This window comes from Athene noctua, chromosome 1 (assembly GCF_965140245.1).
Source record: "Athene noctua chromosome 1, bAthNoc1.hap1.1, whole genome shotgun sequence".
NCBI classification, from domain to species: domain Eukaryota; kingdom Metazoa; phylum Chordata; class Aves; order Strigiformes; family Strigidae; genus Athene; species Athene noctua.
In genome coordinates, this window is record NC_134037.1 from 8,417,367 (window position 1) to 8,434,792 (window position 17,426).

The 17,426-nt window shown below is 36.4% G+C and overlaps 1 protein-coding gene across 3 annotated transcripts in view; it reads left to right on the forward strand.

Moving 5' to 3' along the window:
• Nucleotides 1-17,426, forward strand: part of CD2AP (CD2 associated protein) — an 88,529-nt gene that overhangs the window by 65,789 nt on the left and 5,314 nt on the right. For all 3 annotated transcript variants that reach the window (XM_074895533.1, XM_074895534.1, XM_074895536.1), the window contains exons 10-16: nt 1,671-1,707; nt 2,085-2,147; nt 5,564-5,720; nt 8,680-8,822; nt 15,056-15,171; nt 16,010-16,093; nt 16,705-16,889. In XM_074895533.1, the coding sequence (XP_074751634.1) occupies nt 1,671-1,707; nt 2,085-2,147; nt 5,564-5,720; nt 8,680-8,822; nt 15,056-15,171; nt 16,010-16,093; nt 16,705-16,889 (785 nt within the window). The remainder of the gene's footprint in view (nt 1-1,670; nt 1,708-2,084; nt 2,148-5,563; nt 5,721-8,679; nt 8,823-15,055; nt 15,172-16,009; nt 16,094-16,704; nt 16,890-17,426) is intronic.

Sequence of the window (17,426 nt, forward strand, 5' to 3'; positions counted from 1 at the left end):
ACCTGACAGATAGTTACAAATGTCATTTAACCTCAGTTACCTAACATACATAGAAAATCTAGTTACTCCAAGTCAGCGTTTGCTTTTCAAATTGATTCTCAGCTTTGCAAGGGTGGCATAAATGCTGTAACATAAAGCTGACTTGATTTGAGGGATGGGTGGGTAGTATCGCTGTTCTGCAGTGCAGAATTGTATTTCCTTGTCTCCCTTGAGAGGGGGGGCGAAAAATACCCTTACCATAAACAGTGTTTCCTGTGGGCGGACCTTACTTTGATCCTTTATTCTGCATTGTATACTGTGTCTCAGTACAGGGATTCACCTTGCACTGAGCAGCTTTGAAGTTGAAGGCATTGCATGGCTGATTATTGTAATCAGCTATTTGATATCGACTTAAAAACAGAGATCAGAATCATATAATGGCAAGTTGATGCTGAACTCTCAGTGTAAATGTTTTTGATGTATGCAGCAGTGCTGCACAGCTAGATAATGTATTTGGCTTTTTGGGAAAGAAAGAAAATACAGTCTTGTTAATTAAGTTCACTAGTTTTTGTGTTCTCTGAAACTAGAGAAAAAAATCTTAATATGGGTTTTCATGCTTGCTTAATTACATTTCACTTGTCAGAATAGAATCTTTCTGCATTAAGAAAAGCTTATTCAATAGTGGTAGAGGCACAGAAGTAAAATCCATCCATAGCAACTGTTACAAAAATAGTTACTACAAGGCATTTTTGAAAGGGCTATGTTAGACTGAGCCCATATGGTTTCAGCAGGTTTATATAAAGAACAAGTGTAGGCTTTTGTGATCATTTTATCAGTGAGTTTTCTCCTTAGTTCAACCACAAAGACATCTCTTGTGGAACATTTTCATGAATCAGATTCTGAGGATGAGGTGACTTGAGATGTCTATCCTGAGAGTACTCCTTCAACAGGAGAGAAATTCAAATTCAAGTCTACCAAGTAAAGGAAAGTGATGAGAGACCGTGCTTTAAAATAGAATTATTTTCAATGAATAGACTGTGGCACCATAATAGTTTGAGTTTTTAATGGCTAGAGTAGTTTCTCCACCTTTCCCACTTAAACATAAAATGATAAGGAAGCTCAGAACAATGTGTTTCATGTAACTGAAGTGTTTACATTGCAAATGATGCAAATGATTTTTTCCTTACACTGTTGTAATTTAGAAGTCAATTAATTTAAATAGTTCGCATACTTAACTTAGAACCTTTTTCTTTTTCAGTGAAAGTGACTATTTTTGGTTCAAAAATTTAACTGATTACTCTCTTAAACTTGCGTTGTAGTAACTAAGATTGAGTTTTATATACTGAAATTAAAATGGGTGCAATTGCAGCAATTCTTTGGAATAGAGAAGACATAATCTTTAGTTTGGTAGAGGTACAAAGAACTACTTATGCAAGTTGCTGATGCACTGATCTGATTTGAAGAAACCTGCATTTTGTTCCTTTTTGCAACTGATTGTTGGGGAGATATCAGGGGAATTGCTCCAGTTCCCTGTTTCCTGTCTGTGAATTGATTCCCTCTTCTGTAAAATACTTTGAAATCAGCTAGTAAACAAGCTAGACATTACAGTTAGCAAAACAAAACGTGAATAAGTCTGTCTTTAATAGAGAATATCTGTTTATTTATTTCACTTTTTTTCCTTAATTTTGCAGAAGCCAAAGAAACCTCCACCTCCTGTTAAAAGTTCAGGTACGTAGTATATGTATAGTGGTATGTGTCTGAAGAAATACTAAATTTCAGAAGCAGTGCATGACTTCAGAAGGAAATTCAGAAGTAGCTTTGTATTTCCTAGTAATGCAGCCACCCATAGCCACAGTTTGTGGTTACTTTTTTATGCTTTATGTATTTTGCTGCTGCTATATATTTTTTGAAATTATGATGGAGCCTGCTTTGGAAACATTTTAATACAGGCCTACCATTTTCTGGGCTCAAATGAGTGTTTATAAATGGTATTACACTCCTTCCAAAGGAGAAAATATAACACAAATTGGTGTATGTCATATTTTTAGTTAGTGACCAAGATAATTAAAGCTCTCTGAGAAGGGTCTACGTTTTTTTGCATTTAGCTCCAAAGCCTGAATTGCCAGCTGGAGAGAAGAAATTCCCTTCTTTGAGGCCTGAAGAAAAAGGTGAGATCAGTTTTCTTCATAGTGCATTTGAGACTATGCTCTTGTAAACGAGTTACAGTTTTTAGCTTGGCTGCTCCGTGCAGTAGTTGCCTGTTTGGAAGACATCATACAGATTCCCTTGCTACTATCTACTGAAGCTGTCGTGTCTGTGATGTTATGGAAATATCTTTAGAGTGATTAGAAGAACTACACTTCTATGAAATGTGTATTTCTTGTTAGTGCATTACATTCTGAAAAATATTGACTGCACTGCATAATAACATAGTTACTGTTGAATTCATTTCAGTATAGTTCTGTGATAGGGACTTCAGTTTTGAATAGCAATAGTAAGTTATTAGAAATGAATACATTTGCTGCTGCTTCTGAATGTTTTGGCCAAAATCAGTCTCTGGTTGAAAATACCTTTGAAATAAATACACAGAAAGGGTTACAACACTCCTTAGATGTTACAGTCGCAATGCTCGGAAATTGAACTTTCTTGTCCTGTTAATTCTTGCTTTATTCCATATTTTCCAGTTCTCCAGAATTTGGAGATGTTTACCATTTTATTATTAAAATTTAAAGGATGTCTTTTTTTTTTTTAAGAAAAAAAGCTACTATTATCACCCAAACATGTTTCTGAAAGTCGTCTTTTCATATTTGAAAAACTTGCCAAGTGAAACTGTTAAACTGTTTTGGCTGTATTTAAAATCAGAACCTTAAACATGCTGGTTGGGTCTTAAGGAAGAAATTCTGATGTTACTGCACCGTAAACATATTATAAAAACATACTCTGCTCTGTGAATAGTGAACTGTGGCTGACCATGGCTAAACAACATTTCAACAAGTAAGCCTGCTCAGTGGGTTTCCTGACTTCCTTGGGCAGATTTATAACCCACATTTAGACATAGCACGTTCTGTTTTTTTATATGAAGAATACTTGTTAAAATCAGGTATGTTTCTTCTGAATGTGAGCAAACAAATTATTTTTATCTCTTGGAACAGTATCTTCAGGTATGAATTGAGATCAACTCTATGCTTCTAGAAATTTTGATCACTTGGCTCTTTAGAAGTTCAAGTTTATTAAAACTGAAGTAAGTTTAATTTTAGACTGGTTATGTTTGTACTATGGTGTTAACCTTTGCGTAGTTGAGTTCCACTATTTGTGGAGGAATATAGGAAAATAAAAAAGTACTGAGTGACACCATCTAAAATGCTTAGGAACATGAAAGCTTCTGAAAAAATAAGTATGGTAGAGAACCATCCTCTACTGTGGTACAGGAAATTATGAAGGACAAGTTTGTCTTGTATTCAGTTGAAGGTCAGGTCTTTAAGTTACTTATTTGGATAGCAGTAGTCTTTCACTAGAAATGTCCATTCATCAGTGCGGTTTTACTTGTGGAAAAATAACCGTGTCAATACTAGTGATTAAATACACTAAGCATGAAATTGTACTGCAATTGGTTTTCAGAAAAAAAATTGATTGAGCAGCTCCAATTGCAAGCTATTAAACCATGTAAATTTTTTATGCCTATTGGGAGACTAATAAATCTGCCTTTATGATCAAACATTGATCAAAAATTGAAAGCAATAGTCCTATAAATATTTCTGTATTTATAGCAAAGGATACTTAGTGGTATCATGTAGAAATTTTTGTCCAGTATAAATGTCTTGAGATTAGTATTTCTATTTCCATTACTAAACTGTTCATTTTTAGCCAACCTTTATCTCTTTCATTGCGGAGCAAAAGCCAAAAAAGAGGCATGGCATTTTGTGCAGCAGAATTGTCTGATTTCTGTGCTCGTGGTTAATCTTGACCTTTGGTATTAACTTTTTCCACTTAGCTGTGAACAGTTTTATCTTCAGATTTTGAGTGGGAGTAACTGTAGGCAAAACTGACAGATGATAATTCAGGAATACAATTTGACAGGGTTTTTCCTGCCGTGTTTATGAACTCACGTATTCTTAAAAACAAAAGGTGTAAGTCTCAACTCGTGTTCAGGATAGCTAAATAAAGTTAATTGATCTTTAGCAATACTAACTGCTGTTGGGCGTTTAAAATTAAGTCTTACATATAGAATCAGTGGGCAGAAGCGGCTAGCACTGTTGACAGGCTGGTTTAGACTGGACAGTCAGCACCACCATGTGGCAAAATCCTTCCACTGCTTCAGTGTTTTATTTTTTAATTTAAGAGAGTGGAAGGGGATGCCGGCCAGTTTAGGTTTTTTTGTTCAAATCGCCTCCTATTATTTAAATGTCCCAAAGCAGGAAGACAGTTCTGCCCTGGATAATGCTTTTTTTCAGAAATATCTCTATGTTCCGTTTACTTCCAAGTATTCCTGTGAAAGAAAATCAGTATGTTCCCATTTTGTGTTTGGAGGGCTGACAGACAATGGCTGCAGGAATTGTCCAGAGAATGTCAGTCAGAGACCTGCCAGTTCAGGCACTTAGCTGTGATGGAGCTGAAGTAAATTTCCAACCCTACCCCAGATCCACATCATATGTGCAGATTTTACATTAGACAAATACTTGGTTAAAAGCAAAGTCACAGGAGGGGAAAATGGGGAGAATCAAAACTGAAGGTCAGTCTCTCAATCCCAAATTATTGATTTCCTGCCCTGCAAGGGCAGTAACTGTAAATGACTGCAAGTCCTTACTGTAATCTAACAACAAACTTTTAAAGCCTCAGTGCTTTATGCATGCCTGACTGAGCTGTAGTACAGTTTTACAAGGAAAAGTAGAAGGTATGCTCTGGATATGCCCCAGGGTGTAATTAGGGAACATGGGTTAAAGTCTATTCAACGAACATTTGTAAGCAGCTTGAATTTTTCAGTGTCCCATATGTTATATGTCAGCTCCTCTGGACAGTATTCAATTAGGTCATGCAGTTATCGAACAATAAATTTAACTTTTTTTGTTTGATTATCCATACTTAATTTGTATCTTGAATTTGTAGGATGGTAGACTGGAAAATAAATTTAGTTATTCAGATAAATATTCTTTTTTTTTCCCCTTTTTTCCATAGATACTGCTTATACCATTATGCTGCTTGTGTGTATGGAAGAAGTCTAGTTACAACAAAATAAAAAAACCCTTACCTTTTTAAGGGGAGGTAAGGTGAATTCATAGAAAAGATAAAGCAGTAGCAGTTGGTTCTTAGATGTCATTTGCAGTGCAATAAGGTGAATCAGTAATTTCTTACTACTGTTTCATGTCAGTAGAAAGACGTTTTGCTTACTTTAATATAATGTTTTTTAAGTTCAGGTAACTAGTTCGTGTGCTTTGATAAGGTATTATTTAAGACACTTACATACCTATTTTTCCCTTTTATCTGCAAAGAAAGTATTTCTGACAGCAGTTGCTTTCTAATTGATTAGCATTGTAAGAATTCTAGACAACTGGGGTTTTTAAAATGTTCTGGTGACTTATTTTGTCAGATGAAAAAGGAGCTTTGGATCAGAAGCCTTTGAAGCCTCAAGCTCCTCAAGTACCACCCAAGAAGCCTATTCCTCCAAGCAAGACTAACAGCTTACTGAGAGCAGGGCTTCTGCAAAAACGTCCAGATAAACCTGTTTTGCCATCATCTGTATCCAAGTCAGTATACCTTAAATCATGTACAGCAAGTATATTTTATTTGCTTTGTTTAATCTTCCTTCATGGATGAGGTGGGAAGAAACATGTTTTAAAGGTGAAAAGGATGCAAGGATGACTTCCACCCTACACCTATCAGTGTCTTGGTTCTCCATGTCATTATTAGTATGAGCTTATAACTTTCTTTGAGACATTGAATCTATCTCTAAGTATTACAGCATAGCTAACCATGGGGCCGACGAAGTTACAAATCTGTGAGCTGCGTTGCTTTAAGCCCGCCCCATAATGAAGAAGTTGTAGCTACAGTAGCAGTGTGGTGTAAAAGAATCTGTGTACATTGAGAATTATTGTTGTGTTGGAAAAAAACTTGAAGATTTGAGCTGCATCAGTGTTCAATGTTTCAGCACTTTAGAATAAGATAGATGAAAAAGAAGAGTTACCACAGTTAGAACCTCTACTAAAGTTACTCAGTGTTGCTTACGTGCTCTTCTGGGAAGAAAGCACTTATTACAGAACCACATCCAGTCTCTTTACTCTGTCCTGAGTATTCTCAGTTGAGTTACTGGACAAATGGGGATGGTAATAGCAAGTAATGGCTCACTATTTCTTCTAGATCCACTTTTAAAAACTTTTTTTCTCATGAATTTGTAGTGGTTACTTATAGGACTAATTTTGCATCAGTACAATCCCCCACACAGTTTCCCTTTCTGTCTCCATCAAAGTATATTTGCTAGATCCTTACCTGTCAGCAGTTTATTTGCAATTTTGGGTAACTGTCCCTTTGGGATTGACTTGAAAGAACCATGAGAAAGTAAAGTCATGATGCATTTGGCCTTGTACAAATAAAGGAGCAGATAGCTGCTACATCAAAGAGCTTGCACCTTAAATACCTGCAAAGATACATAGTGGCAGCAAGCATTTGTCAAGGTTTATCTTTTTTTGCAGCAGGTCCTGTATAGCTGAACCAAAAGGAAGAATAATCTAAAGGCAGTGAGGAGGGCAGCAGTGGGGAGAGGGAGTGTGTGTAGGGCACACAGTTTGGATGCTTGAGTTCAACGTGGATCACCTGCCTCTGATTCCACCGTGCCCAGCCCTGGGAACACTGGATGCCTGACTGAAGAGTCAGACCATTGTCACATTACTTCTTCTGTTTGTTTTCAGCATGCAGTTGTGTTATATCACTGGTATTTTGGAGAGTTTCCCAAGTAAAGATTTTTGGGTTTATACCACAAGTCATGTTCTCCTCAGTTTTAGAAAATAATTATGGTTACAAAGGGGTACACATGTTCAGTTGAGGTCTGTAATAAACTGTGGTCCTTTAGTAAATGAAAACTTTAAATCTTAGGGGTATTAAACTTTCAGATATTTAAACATTATTCTAGGAAGATAAGGCTGCTATCTCTTTCTACTCAATAAAACTTCTAAATAAAGGATTTGGGAGGTGAGTTAATGACAAGAACATGTTGAAGCTGACAACTGGTGCATTTATGCACTTTATATATGGCACATACAGGACAATCAGGTGATCAGGCCCAGTCAGCCTGGGTTTATGAAAGGCAGGTCCTGCTTGACAAACCTGATCACCACCTATCACAAAGGTGACCTCCTTAGTGGATGAGGGAGAGGCTGTTGTGGGTGTTGTCTACTAGACTCTAGTAAAGCCTTTGACACCATTTCCCACAGCATTCTCCTGGAGAAACTGGCTGCTCACAGCTTGGATGGGTGCACTCTTCACTGAGTAAAAAACTGTCTGGATGGCCGGGCCCAAAGAGTGGTGGTGAATGGAGTTAAATCCAGTTGGTGACTGGTCACAAGTGGTATTCCCCAGGGCTCAGTATTAGAGCCAGTTCTGTTAAATATCTTTGTCAGTGATCTGGATGAGGGGATCAAGTAAGTTTGCAGATCAATAAGTTTGCAGGTGACACCAAGTTGGGTGGGAGTATTGAGGGTAGGAAGTCTTTACAGTGGATGTGGACAGGCTGGATCGCTGGGCTGAGGCCAATTGTATGAGATTGAACAAGGCTCAGTGCTGGGTCCTGCACTTGGGTCACGACAACCCCACGCAACACTATAGGCTTGGGGAAGAGTGAATCGAAAGCTGCCTGGTGGAAAAGGACCTGGGGGTGTTGATTGACAGCTGGCTGAACAGGAGCCAGCAGCGTGCCCAGGGGGCCAAGAAGGCCAATGGCATCCTGGCTTGTGTCAGCACTGGCGTGGCCAGCAGGGACAGGGAAGGGATCTCACCCCTGTACTCGGCACTGGTGAGGCCGCCCCTCGATTCCTGTGTTCAGCTTTGGGCCCCTCACCACAAGCAAGACATTGAGGTGCTGCAGTGTGTCCAAAGAGCCACGAAGCTGGTGAAGGGTCTAGAGCACAAGTCTTATGAGGAGCGGCTGAGGGAACTGGGGTTGTTTAACCTGGAGAAAAGGAGGCTCAGGGGAGATCTTACTGCTCTCTACAACTACCTGAAGGGAGGTTGCAGCAAAGTAGGTTTCGGTCTCTTCTCCCAAGTAACAAACAATAGGACAAGAGTGAGTGTTCTCAGGTTGTTCCAGGGGAGGTTTACATTGAATATTAAGAAGAATTCGTCACTGAAAGTGTTGTCAAGCATTGGAACAGGCTGCCTGGGGAAGTGGTTTAATCACCATTCCTGGAGGTATTTAAAAGGTGTGCAAGTGTAATATTTTGAATTTAAGTGCCAAAATTTGCCCTGTAGTAAAAGTTTTGGATTGTTTTTACAAGGGGGTTGTACATGTTTGACAATTCTGCAAGAGCTAGAACAAGAGAATTGAATTTAATAGGACTACAGTTGCTTTCTGAAAGACTCGATTTTAAGCGAGGCTTTAGAGAATTATAAAACCTACTGAAACTTTTCAGTTTACTTCTAACCTTGATATGTTTCATTTGTAAACTATTTAATCTCTTGACTAGTTATGTCTTGTCATTTGTCATCTTGCTACAGATCTAATGGAGAAGTTGTTCCTCTTCGACCGAAATCTGAAGTTGATCCAGTAACAAAACCAAAGTTAGACTCTGAACCATTAACACTTAGACCAAAATCAGTAGAGGTAGATGCACTTGTGGTAAAGAGCTCTAAAGAATCAGGTAAGAAAAGCATAAAACATTCTTTTGGGTCTTTGTTTGGACTGTAGTATTTTACAAGGTTAACTTTTTAAGTAATTTACTCAAAATGCCACAGAGTGCAATTATGCCTGTTCAGTAGAAAGTATATTTTTTAGAACTGCTGTAGGTAGCTGAAGGTAGGAGTCAACAAGTGATGAGCAGTTGTCAGAGGGCTGTTTGGAGGTAGTTGATGAGCTCTGTTGTGTAAGAGGTGACAGGAAGGGAGAAACATAGGTAATGGTTTGTTATTTTAATTTGAAAGCATGGGGTTTTGCTGCCACTTCTCTCTTGCATTTTTATGAAATTGTTTTCCTTACTGACTGATTCTGTTTGTTCTGCTCTTGTATTTCAGAGAACTTTTGCTTTTCTAGTTAACTTGCATGTTTTTAGTAATGCCATTACCTTCAGCATTCTGTGATTAAGTTCATAGCTATACTAGAATCTGACTTTATCATTCCTTAAATTTGAGGCACCTTGGAGCATTGCACATTTGAATTCCGTGCTTATGGCTTTGCTTAATGGACCTTGAGCCAAACCTGGCATCTCTTTAAATCTGAATTTGTCCAGTGAAACCCTTGATACCAGTTAAAGCACACACATTGATGATCAGGCTCTGTGAGCTATTATGTAGTTACCTTTTGGCCTTTACTTGACGGCACAAGTGATTTAAGTCCTCCCTGTGCCTCTTGGTCAGAGATCATGTGCTGTAGGCATTTTAAAAAAAATTCTAAATTATTTTTATTGTTTGATAAACCACTGCAGAAAGAGCTTTAGTGAATTGTACCTTCAGGTTTTGAATTATGTATCTCAAATGCAGCCTTTCCTCTCAGAAAAGGTTTAGTTAGTATACGTTTTGAAATAGTATGACTTTGATTTTTTTTGGGGGGGGGGGGGGCAATTATGATATTCAGATTGTAGAATAGTTGGTCCTAAAGTGTAATAAATTCATCTGGGAGATAAAAATAATGCATTAAAAAACTGAGGCAGTTTATGAATAGAAAAGGGTACTTCTGACTTTTTCCATTAACTATTTTAAAATGTTGTTCTAAGCTTAAATGCTTTGTATGAAGAAAGGTTAGTTCCTATATGTTTTAATACAGAAGTTACATTTTCCCGAGCCACAAAAAGTTGGACTTCAGCAACTATTAAGATATCCTGAAATATTACAGGTATTATCAGTGTTACCCTAAAGTATTTATAAGTTTGCTTTTTATTCCTCCTTAAAATCTATGCATATTCTGTGATATGTCTTGCATTAAAGGTTTTGAATTGGCAGTTGGACTATTGCCTGTATTTAAAGATGAGTTTGAGGGAGGGTATGGAAGAAATACTTTGAGGCCAAAGTAAGCTGAGACACGAAAGAGTGATGCACAACCTAGCCTTAAAAAATGTAAGCCTTGTCCTACTACTCAGATTTTATCTCTAGAATTGTGCTAGATGTGATAGCATAGTATTATTTGTCCCCAGGAAAAAACTCCCCTGGAGTGGAATGTCTTCTTTTTTTTTTTTTTTTTTTTTTTTTTCTTTCCCCCTTTAGGTGCAGTTATCTTGACATCTTTAATAACCAGAGCAGCAACATAGTAGCTGTGATATTAGGTATTCATATATAGAAAATCCTCCAAATTTTTACCGATTTAGTAAAAAAATAAAAATCTATGGATTCTGATTTGCTAACGTAAGGTTGTACAGGCTCATAGAGATATTCAGGATTTTAGTACCTGAGATGGGGCAGGGAACAGGGGTTGCATAACAAGCAAATGAGTGACATCTGCTCCATGGTCCTTGTTTGAGCAAGCAAAGGAGGCTGAGGCAGTCTGTGTGGGGTTGCAGCACTGACCAGTGTCAAAGAACTGCTATTTAAGAATAAAGTTTCAAAAATCCTCTGTTATGCAGATTGTTTTAAACAAGGGCAGCTTCACGTATGTCACTTGTAGTTTTGCTACTATTGTGAAAAGAGACAAGTCCAAACTCCTGCCAGTGAAATATAATAAATCTTATGTTTTATGTTACTGTGTGCATTCTGCTACTAAAGACATAATACTCTGTGCAGCAGCTAAGGCTATATAAAGCTCCAAAGATATTGGGTCCTTATATAAAGTTAAAGAATGTTTAATCTTACAAGAACTAGAATAGATACTAAAATGTGGAAAAAATGTATGGCAGGGGTTCACAACTGCATTAGCAGAGTCTTTTTTTTTTTTTTTCTCCTTTAGATTGAGATCCTGAAGTGAACAAAATTTTAGAAAACCAGTTTCATTAAGTATGGAACTTACTTTTTGCAACTTAGTTTGACCATTAAGTGTGGTGTAGCTACTTTCAATGTAGCCCAAGGAGAAGCTGTAAATAATCTGTATCTATAGGGGGGGAAAAAAAACTACTCCATACCAAAATTAGGCCCCCAGCCATCAGATAAGGACAAATACTCAAAAACATTCAGAAACATTGATCATGTTGAAATACCTCTTCTTGAAGCTTTATTTGAAAAATTGCATAAATGTTTCTCCATTTGATTAGTCTTTTACAGTACTTTAAAGCTATAATTCTAGCATGCTGAACATGTGAAGCAATTCTGTTTCTTCTACAAATGTTTCTTTTTTCTGCTTTGTAAAATAATTTTTTTGTTCAGAATCTTTTTCTAGACATTCCTCTCCTTGACTTTTCTTTCCAGATTTTGTTTCCTATCCTGTTTGCCATGTTTCCCTTCTTACGTGTCAGGAAATTACCCTACCCTTCTCCATTTTGGTAAGATAACAATCTATAAGGAAATCCAAATGCTTTATGCCATACACATAGCCTTTTCTTAACGTCATAAGCGTAATTTTCAGTTATTGATACTAAAATTTTTGAGTTTCTATTCAAAATGCTTTTTTTTTTTTGTTCATTTGTTTGAATGCTTGTTTTCCTTAGCTGTTAAAGAAGTTTAAGTATACTTTTGAATTAGGAACTTGTGAGAATTAAAAAAACAAAAACAAAAACAAAACCCAAAAACTTTTATTGATAAGCCAAACCTAGTGCTTTTAATGAAATGTGTTCAGTACTTATAGCACTTCTGTTGTATGTAGGTTGAATGGCTTTATCTTTTTGTATACACAAATTACACAATTATGAAGCCTTTAGGCACTGGATTCACTGATGTTTTCTACTTAGTATCATCCTGTAAGAGAGCTTTTTTGAAATTGACATAATAGGCATGTGCTTAATTATAGCAAATATCTTAGTGTTGCTCAACCACAAATGTAAATATTCTAAAGCTTATATCTGTCCTCTAAATTGTTGGGATGTAATCTCAGCAAGATGAGTAATAGGAAAAAGGACTGCCATATTCTCTTACTCTGCAAATTAATGTGAGGTCATGTCTTCTAGAATACTGGATGTGTTTATCTTTTATTATGGGTTTTTAAGCCTCAACCACATGAGGGATTGGAAGCATAATTTCTTTAGACACCCCTTCAGCTTTGCTTGTTTTTGTGAAGGCTTTAAGACAAACATAACATAACATAACATAAAGCTCCTAGCAGTTCTTTCACGGATCCATGCTAAGCTGGCAGAAGAGACTAATAGTCTATCCTAAGTAACTGTTTAAGCTTAGCTCATGACATTTCTAATAGCCTGTCCTAAGTAACTGTTTAAGCTTAGCTCATCTTTCTAGAAAGAAAGGTGAATATCGCTCAGCCTTAAAATAATTTTTTGACTCAAATTATCCCCAGATACATGGTATTGCTCTTTTGGCACTATGATGGAATTTCCTTTAACAATTACTCACAGACAGTCTGTAAGAAAGTTAATTAATAAATCACCTTGTTGATGGAAATGGGTGTGTAACTTGTGAACTTCTAGTGGATTTCATCACTATCTCTATTGGTTTCAGTGGGTCCAAGCTTTCTCCTAAAATAACTAAGAATGCTGTTTAAAAAGAAAAACAGATAAACCCCTAAACCCACAATAGAGCAAACAAATACCACCACCACTGAAACCACAAACCCTAATCCCCACCAGCCTGTGTTTTTTATTTCTTACCCATACCAAAGCAACAAAATGGAAAGGTAAATAGGAAAATGCAAGTACAGTCAGAATTCCCTCTGACTTTAATGTGTTGGTAATATTTTAATGCTGAGCAGCTGTCTCAGGTGTAGCAATTTCCTTTAGAAGCTCATACAAATAGGAAAAAACCTCTTGGCTTTAGTGTCATCAAACCGTCTATATTTAAATTATATACAATTCAAAACTAAGTCTTCATCTTCAAGCCTTATCAAATACTGTGGTTTTTTCAGAAATTATTCTTAATATGTTCTTAATACGCCTGGTGTTTACTTTGCTCATGGAAAGAGGGCTGGCATTACAGTCATAATGGCAACTCAGTTTACAATTCTTCTTTAAATTTACTTCCAAATGATTTGTCACTTCTGCAGAATGACAAAAGGAGGATTGTTTAAAAGCAAAAATTACTGAGGTGGGGAAAAATCATATATATATTTTTTTTTTTCCTGCCTTCTTGTTACCTTTCTAATAATACCTAACTAACATAAATCCTGATTTACATATTGTTGTGGGTTAGTACTCTGGGATTACTGACAACTGAGTAAAGAACATGCATATATACCCCTTGGTCACTGTTGTTTGACTTCTAATAAGTTAAATATTTTATTGACACAGACTACAATAAAAATACCTTCATAGATATTTATTTCTTCCTCATCCTTATTTCCATCAGCTGCTTGCCATTCATCACTCTTCTGTTTCTTCCTTTGTTTTTCTTCCCTGCGTTTTTTTAATTGCAACTATGATTACATCTTTTCAAAAGACTGTCTTTACATTCTCTTCAATAAAATTAAAAAGCAGCAAAACTGAGTGGTAACAGATAGTGTTATAAATGCTTGCATTTCAACAAGGCCACAGATGATAAAGTAGTTACGATCAGGGATGTCTGAAAAATGTGAATTATTTTTTGCAGAGTAGAAGACATTAAAAATCATGTAACACATTCAATGGAAAGCTTAATTCCTACAGGTACAACTTAGCTTTGACAGTGCATGAGTAAAGCTTAGGTTAATCAGATCATTTTAAGTCATCCAAACACCAAAGCGGTATGAATGGTCTGGCTCAGTGTTCTTAGGGGGTTTTTACTTATCTCTTGCTATAACCTCAAAATTAATGAGAAAACAGGGAAAGAAGTATCATAGCTGCTGTCTGAGAAATCGTAATGTCATGTAGAAATCAGAAGTCACTGGAAAAAAAACCCCAAGACCCAAAACCTTGAATGTTATTTTTGGTGCCCATATTAAATGCTGTGTTGCATCCTAGTTAAACATTTAGAGTCTCTAGAGTAAGTCCAGTGAATTTGTCTTGTAAAACGATATACAATATCCCTAGTCTTACGTTGATCTTAAATAAAAAAATATCTATCTCATTACACATCTGTTGGTAGGTAAGTATTATCATTTTGTGGAGAAATAGTTAAGAAGTTCAGTTTTTTACTAGGTGAAGTACTTCTATTACTAGATTAGATGTGTTCTGTTCTTCCTATTAATAGTTCTTTTTCCTAAGATTGCATTTTCCCATAAAGAATTTCTACTAAGACAGTTTACTTAGTGAGCATAAAGAGACTAATGAGCAGAGATATCTGTATTATTTAATAAAATATGAAATGTTTTATTACAGTCTTCATGAAGTTGTGTATTTTCTTTAGATGAAGGGCTACATATGGAAAAAACGACCCTGCACAGAAATATCTGCAGTTACTGTTTTGTTAATTTTCACCAACGTGTGGACGTGTGTTTTATCATGTTGCTTTTATTTTTGTCTTAGTCACTAAACTTGAATTTTCATGCAAGTTTAGCAACAAGAAAATATGCTCTCTTCAATAGTTGAATATGGCACCTCTCAGAAAAACAATCATAAATATATTTTTCTGCAGATACTTGTTAGGACTGTTTCACGCTGCCATGTTAATGTAGCACTGCTTCTGTTGAGAACTTGAATTTAAATGCTAGTTGAATTCATCTATTTTTTTTTTTCAAGGGGGAAAATGTGGTTTCCCGGATATATCAAAGTCATGTAGTTGTTTCGTACGGCTCATGTTTTATATGCTGAAAATCTTTGAGACAATAAGAATTCTGACTTTTTTTTTTTTTTTTTTTCTGTAAGGAAAAAAGTGATAAAGAACAGAGCAAAACCTTCTGGTCTTGATGATGGTATGTGTTTTCATCTTTTTCTAGATCTGTTAAGCTTTGATGATGTAATAGCTACCTCAGATAATCTATCACACCCTACTGCAAACCGACCCAAGATGCCTGGTAGGAGGCTGCCTTCACGTTTCAATAGCAGTAGTCCTGTGAGTATACTGGGTGTGTTTTCCTAGTAGTGAACTAAGAAAAAACTTCCAGGAAACAGGATTACACTGGGAAACAATCTTATGTACCATTTACCTGAGAGAGAAATGCAAAATGCTGCAGAGGTTCAGTTCCTATAGACTTTGTCTACAGAAACATCCATTCCCAGGAGGGAAGGGTATGTAAGAGAAACAGCACGATTGTATTGCAGCTGAAGGAGTCTTTCTGTTCTGTGGGGTATTGCTGCAGTAAGTACTTGGGTCTTTTAGCTTCACTGATGATGAAATAGATGTTGTGCATACACAAAACTCTGCAAGTGTTTGTAGTGCCTCATGAGCCTAACAATATCTAGTCCTTGGCCACAGCAAACCTGTAATTTAATGTTGCTGTGGAGCAGTACTTGTGATCTCATGTGTTAAGATGTGAGGTTGTCAGACCATGAGAACCAGGTGGTGCAGAGTCCTTGACATCAGTTTATGTCATTGGATGTGATATAGTTCAGTCATTCCAGTTAACATCTACAGTTTATGCCTGTTAATGTTTGTGTTTAAGGAAGCACCTACAGGCTCCCAAAAGCATCTAAGGCTTAAGTACTGCAGAGATGCTTGAAAATCCTATCCAAGCTTCCTGAGTTTGATGTAAATCAGCAGAGTGAGTATTGTAGGGAAGGAAAGTTCTAACTGGCAGGGGAAGAAAACTGGTAGTCTAGTAATGTAGGTTTGGTGGGTTTTTTCTTTTACTATTGCATCTTTAGAAACATATGACAGTTCTTCTTTTAATTTTCTTTTTATTTTTTCTAAATTGTGAAAACTTTTTGACTTCTTATGAATGGATTACCAGGCAAGTCAAAATGTGAGTCCAGAAAAAATTTTGAAGGTGCAGAAAGAAGAAAGTGCCAAGCCAAAGCCAGTTGAAACAAAAAAGGTATGGTACCAAGGAGCTAGAGAAGTACCAGGCAGCTAGGTATTCTGTTCATCTTGCTCATATTTCCAGTTTAGATTGATTGAACCATCTAAATGTAAACAATTGTATTTAAATGTGAGTGAGCAATGTCATTTAATATAAATTTCATTTTTACTTTACTATAAAGTGCATCAGTTATGATGAGAACTATTGTATCGGGTAGCATGAAACTATGATGGTATCTCCCAAGTAAGCTCCATGTCTGCTTAGCCTTTAGTATCCCAACAGACAGAAAAACTGAGCAGATCAGAAAGGTGCACAAAAGATTGTGTATGATGAACCAATGGGCTCCATTATATCACATTTTTTTTAGAAGCATGGAGAACTGCAGTGTAACTACTTCTTTTAGTGCCTACAGGAACTTCAGGGAAGTGCTTAATAAAGAACTGTATAAAATAACTATCTCATATACTACAGTAGTCCCTTGAACTGGACGTTGTTTCTTACCTTTTGGATAGAAAATTAAGGAAACTTGTGCACATGTAGCTCCCATACCAGTACAAACTGTATGTTGTAAATGGCCAGTTCATAAAAACTTCCTTTCTTAGCTTTCTACTGGTTTATATTTTCAGCCATCTGCATTCAGTCCACCAATTCCATCTTCATCTCAGAGACCAAGTTCTGTTATACTCAACTTTTTTCCTGGAGACATCCAATTTAAAGGAGAAACAGATGATGAAAAAATTTCTGTGGAAGAGCTCAGGACTCAGATTAATGATTTGATGGGTTTAGTAGATGCACTGAAGAAAGAACATGGGTAAATATTTTCCTTATCAATCTGCAAAGGGATATATAGCCATCCTCCAAGTGTTTTTAATGCCAGACTTCTTAAAAAGCTGTTCTATATTAATTCTGAACTTATTTCTTTAGAATTTGATCTAACTACATGTCCTAAATACATACAGATTTGATGTCGAAGTATTTTTTAACTTGTACACATTTTTTCCTTCCTACTTTGCACTTTTGCATTCATTACAGCACTTTGAAAATAGTTCTTACACAGTTAGCACTTTCACTATAAGGAAAAGTAGATAACTTCTGTGATATTTAATATAAATACATGTGCTGGCCATGTGTAACACTGCACACAAGTAACTGCAATATTGCAATGACTGGTAGTAGGGAAAGATATTACTGAGCTTTTCAAATTGGTGATCATGGTAGCCCCATCATCTGTGTGCATGTGGGTAGGGTTGTGTTTGGAGAATAATGTAGAAGAAAAATTGGTGTTTGTGTAAAGATTGTAAAGACTAATCTGTTGAAAATTTATCTTTTCTGGTTTTAGTTTTACAGC